The sequence below is a fragment of the Rana temporaria genome, chromosome 5 (assembly GCF_905171775.1).
Source record: "Rana temporaria chromosome 5, aRanTem1.1, whole genome shotgun sequence".
NCBI lineage: Eukaryota > Metazoa > Chordata > Amphibia > Anura > Ranidae > Rana > Rana temporaria.
In genome coordinates, this window is record NC_053493.1 from 34,720,556 (window position 1) to 34,726,555 (window position 6,000).

General features: G+C 41.6%; 1 protein-coding gene across 11 annotated transcripts in view; it reads right to left on the bottom strand.

Moving 5' to 3' along the window:
• The window catches only part of AKAP9 (A-kinase anchoring protein 9), a 359,842-nt gene extending 354,194 nt beyond the window's left edge, over window positions 1-5,648 (bottom strand). For all 11 annotated transcript variants that reach the window (XM_040352376.1, XM_040352374.1, XM_040352375.1 and 8 more), the window contains exon 1: window positions 5,503-5,648. In XM_040352376.1, the coding sequence (XP_040208310.1) occupies window positions 5,503-5,556 (54 nt within the window). In that variant the 5' untranslated portion in view covers window positions 5,557-5,648. The remainder of the gene's footprint in view (window positions 1-5,502) is intronic.
• Between the last annotated feature and the right edge of the window lie 352 nt (window positions 5,649-6,000).

Consider the following 6,000-nt stretch of genomic DNA (forward strand, 5'->3'; position numbering starts at 1 on the left):
GAACCCCCTAATTTAAAGTGGAGGTTCACCCTCAAAAAAAAATTCTGACATCACATGGAGTCGAGCCATCCTACCGACAGAATGCCAGTGTTTTTTTTTTTTTTCTCAGCACATACCGCGTTATCACGATTTTCACCCCCCGGCAATCCCGCGGGACTGGGCGTTCCCAAGCACTGCCTGTGATTGACAGGCTTCCGAACGGCGCATACTGCGCGTCACAGGTTGCTGACAGAACCCGAACGTCGGTGCACAGGTGCCGAATAGAGCCGAGCCGACCCGAGCTTCTCTCGGGAAGTCGTGACGCGCTGTATGCGCCGTCGTTTAGCATGTCAATCAATTGGCATGTCAATAGGAACGCCCACTCCCGCGGGATTCCCTACCCGGAAGCCGCGGTGAATTCCAACGATAAACGCTATCTACGGCGACAAAAAGAAAAAGGTCAGTGTAATTTTATTTGCAGAACTGGGCTGGATGTAGTGTTAATAGGGTAAACCACCGCTTTAACCAAACCTCGGACTAACTAAGGAACCTTGGAAGTTGTAATCGTTTACTTCTTAACACACCAGTTTAGGAGCCCATTCACACAGGGGCGACAGCCGCCTGACAAGTGGCGTCCCGCTCTGTTCAATAGAACCGTTCTAAAAGTCGCTACAAATAAGAAAAAGTTTCTTGTACGACTTTGGGGGCGACTCGCATTGACTTCTATACAGAAGTCATTTTGCAAGTCGCCTCCTAAGTCATCTTCAGGTCGCCTTGACGAGTCGCCAAGTCGTGCCGCCCCAGTGTGAATGGGCTCTAAGGGTCTCCCAACAATCAGTTTTTCCAGAAGTTCTATCACAAAGTACATGAAATGACACACACAGTGCAATCAACACAATGATACACGTAAACACAGATACAGACTAAAGCTGGGTATACATGCAGATGTTCTATTTTTTTCCATTCACCCGGCGGGACACAGGAGGAGTAGATGTAGGAATCCTCCCTGTTGTATATTCTACCAAGGATGGCAACCAGATTCCAATGTATACGGATATAAAATGACAGTCCGTGAAGTAAAGTTTCTTCATTGTCTGTTCTTCAAAACAAACACACTACAGATACCGGAACCTCCATGTCTACTGATTCTCTCTCTCTCTCTCTCTCTGGAGAAACCGATGTACTCACAACACTCCAGCTATTTTCTAATTCAGTGTTTTCTGAAGGCAATTGGTTCCACTAGATTTTAGTTAGGGGTATCAGAGTAAATGAGAGCTGAATACAAATGAATGCCACACTTTTCACATATTTAAAAAAAATAAAAAAATAAAATGTAAAACCATTTATAATTTTTCCTTCCACTTCACAATTTTGTGCCACTTTGTGTTGGTCTATCACATAAAATCCCAATAAAATACATTTACGTTTTTGGTTGCAACATGAGAAAATGTGAAAGATTTCAAGGGGTATAAATACTTTTTCAAGGCACTGTAAGGGACAGATGAAAGGGACCTAATAGAGCTGCACGATTGTTAAGAATGAGGATCGCAATTCTCTCCCCGAAACCCCCCCTCTCCTGGCGATCTTTACAAAGCAATTTCCGGATTCTATGCAGAGTTCCCTGCTCAAGCTGACAGCTGTCAAAAAAAAAAAAACACAACAACACCACAGGCAGTCTGCCAAGTTTCACAACATTTCTCAGCTGCTGACCCAACTATAAACATTGTTAACTTTTGTTCTATAGATTAAAAGGAATGAACGTTGGTCTGTAAATGAGGGAAGTTTACCCACTTAAAAGACTAAACCTTTTTCTGACATTTGTTGGTTTCAAAATAAAATCATTATTTTTTTTGCTAGAACAATACTTGGAACCCCCAAATATTATATATATTTTTTTCAGCAGAGCCACTAGAGACTAAAATGGCGGTCGTTGCAATATTTTATGTCACACTGTATTTGTGCAGTGGTCTTTCAAATGCAATTTTTTGGGGGAATAAAAATACACTTTAATTAAAGTGGAGTTCCACCCATAAATATAACATTACATCAGTAGTTTTAAAAAAATGTCATTAGTCCTTTACGATTTTTTTTTTTTTTTAGATGCCTTCAAAGTGTTGTTGCTAGGCAGAATAGTTAATCTTCCCACTTCCTGCACCTAGGTGCTTAATGCTTCCTAACCTACACCGCACAGACTCCTGGGAATGTAGTGGGTGTAACTTTCCAGGAGTCTGTGCACTCCCCAGTCTCAAAGAATCATGTGACTTGGACAGCACAGGTGCTGAAACCTGATCTGACACTACTTGTGCAGCACTGAGCATGTGCGAGATCTGCAAGGCTGAAATCCAGGAAGTCATACAGTCTGGCTTCATGATGCCCACACTTAAGATGGCCCCAGTCAATTTCTATTTTATAAAGTGTCTAAATGCTGTAACAACCTAACAAAACGGACCTTAGTTTACAGACTAACTTTACTAGAATACATTAAGCTTGTGTATTACAGGGGTATTTATATTTAAAAAGTGAAATTGTGGCCGGAACTCCGCTTTAATAAAAAAATAATAATAATAATAAAGTTTGCCCAATTTTTGGGTATAATGTGAAAGATGATGTTACGCCACTAGAATCGTGATTTTTATTCTAAGCAAAAAAAATTGCGATTCTCATTTTTCCCAGAATCGTGCAGCTCTAGTATCTAATATTATACACATAGATAACATGCATTTGATTGTGTGTGTAATATATATATATATATTACACATATATACACACACACACACACACACACACACACACCACATCCATATAATAATACACAAACACATGCGACAGATGACAGGAATATAATCCTACACACGAGTGACAGGTGACAGACGACAGGGATATACTATTATATAATACATGTGACATGCAGTGGCGTATCTAGGGTATGGCAGCCATGGCAAGTGCCATGGGCGCCATGGGGAGGGGGGCGGCAAAAGGCTACCCCCTGCACGGAAAAACCCCCACCCGTCCTCCTGCGGCCACCTCCCACACTAATGTAGCTCCCAGCATCGCGGCCGGCCTGCTGAAGCGCGCCGCCGGCACAGCAATTGCTAATATTGCTACTTGGCCTGGGAAGGGGAGTGACAGGTGCCCCCATGACGGCCTATGACTGCCCATTGATGGCACAGTGGCTGCTTTTGATGGGCACAGTGGCAGCAATTGATTTTTTTTCTTCAGTTTGTTTGCGCCCCCTCCCCAAAAAAAAAAATTCAGCACCAGCCGCCAGTGGTCCCCAGTGTCCCTCTCTGTCCTCGTCGCACTGCGTCCCTCCCTGTCCCTGGTTATCTGAAAGGTTTCAAATGTTTTGACAGGGGCGCAGTTTCAGTGCTTGCCATAGGCGCCATTTTCACCAGATACGCCTCTGGTGACATGTATATAATATTATACACACAGGTTACAGGTATCTAATATTATATAATACAGATGACAGGGATAGTTTTTTTGTTTATTTATTAAAGCGGTTCTCCACCCTAAAGTGGAGTCCCGCTGATCGGAACCCTCCCCCCCTCCGGTGTCACATTTGACACCTTTCAGGGGGGAGGGGGGTGCAGATACCTGTCTAAAGACAGGTATTTGCACCCACTTCCGGCCCGGCATTCACGGGCAAAAGACGGGCATTCCGTCACATTCCGTCGCCCCTCCGTTGTGTGCTGGGAACACTCGGCTCCCAGCATACAGCGGGAGCCAATCGGCGGGCGCGGCTCGCGCATGCACCGTAGGGAACCGGGCAGTGAAGCCGCAGCGCTTCACTTCCTGGTTCCCTCAGCGTGGATGGCGGGGGGAGCAGCAGAGAGACGAGCGATCGCTCGTCCTCTGCTGCGATCGGCGCTGGACTCCAGGACAGGTAAGTGTCCTAATATTAAAAGTCAGCATCTGCAGTATTTGTAGCTGCTGGCTTTTAATATTTTTTCCCCATGGCACATCCGCTTTAACATAAATTCGTTTTTGGAATTTGTTACATTTATTTGAACACAATTCGACCAAATTTGGAAAATTCTAATCAATTCTATTGTTTTTTTTTCTGTTCTAATCCTTTCTTTTCTTTTGTATTCTATTAGAATTTCGGAAGATGGTTAAATTGTTTCGATTTTTTCTATTCCATTCCTTTTTTATTGTATTTTATCATATTATGTTCTTTTATTTTATATTATATTCTTTTTTGTTCCGTTTTGCTCTTTTTTATTCAATTCTTTTATTTTTTTATTCTATCAATTTTTTATTTTATGTGACAGATGACAGAAATATAATATCATACACACAGGTGACAGGGATATGCTATTATATAATACAGATGACAGGGATATAATATACACACACACAGATGACACATATATAATATTATATAATACAGGTGACATGTATATAATATTATACACACATGCAACAGATGACACATATATAATATTATATAATACAGGTGACATGTATATAATATTATACACACATGCAACAGATGACACATAAACAAAATATTATATAATCACAGATGACAGAGATATAATACATGTGACATGTATATAATATTATACACACAGGTGACAGGTATCCAATATTATATAATACAGATGACAGGGATAGTTGGGATTGTTAAATTTAATTTGTTTTTGGAATTTGTTACATTTATTTGAACTCAATTGGACCTTCTTTTCTTTTTTATTCTATTAGAATTTCAGAAGATGGTTATATTGTTAGAATTTTTCTATTCTATTCTTTTGCATTCTATTCTATTTTGTTCCGTTTTACTCTATTCTTTTATTTTGTGTTCTAATTCTTTATTTGTTATTCTATGTGACAGATGACAGGAATATAATATCATACACACAAGTGACATGTATATAATGTTATACACAGGTCAGAGGTGACAGTTATATAACATTATATAATACAGATGACAGGGACATACTATTATTAATATTATTATTATTATACAGATGACATGGATATAATGGTATATAATACATGTGACATGTATCTAATATTATACAATATAGATGACATGTATATTATTATTATTATTATTATTATTATACACACAGGTGACAGATGACATGTATATATTATTATACACACAGGTGACAGATGACATGTATATATTATTATACACACACAGGTGACAGATGACATGTATATATTATTATACACACAGGTGACAGATGACATGTATATATTATTATACACACAGGTGACATGTATATAATATTATACACACACACAGGTGACATGTATGTAACATTATACAATACAGATGACAGGGATATATTATACACACAGGTGACAGATGACATGTATATAATATATACACACACAGGGACAGGTACATAACATTATACAATACAGATGACAGGGATATATTATACACACAGGTGACATGCATGGATCACACACACAGGTGCCAGTGCACACCTCACACCCCATGCAGTCAGTGACACCCATTGTGACAGGTGACACCCTCAGTCACACACACAGGGATGCAGCCCTCACCTTGGCTTTGCCGGCCTCCAGCTTCCTCCTCCTCTCCTGGTCCTCCTCGTCCATGCCTCCTGCACACACAAGAACACTGCACGGTTAGCGGCCACAGCTCTCTCCCATCTCCACGTAAACATTCGGCGCTAGGCACTGACGTCACTAGCCGGCGCCCGGACTGACTGCCGCAGCTGCCGGGGAGGGGGTTGGGAGGAGAGCGGAGGGGGCGGGTCTGTCCCTCTAGCACCGCCCTCTTCCAGTTTGACAGCTCACTTAGTGGCGGCGGGGGCGGTTCATGTTGTTCACACCCCTCTCTGTACAGTACACGTGTTGTACCTGCGGGCACCGGGCCATGTCTGTGTCCTTACAAATGGTTCATGTGTCTCCAGTACACCCGGATATCAGTCCCTCCCCCATCCCGAACTGTGCCAACTACAGCATAACACAGCAATGTCCCTGGAAATGTCCCTGGAGTTCTGGATCAGAAGTACACTGGACCTGAAGATCTCAGCCCCC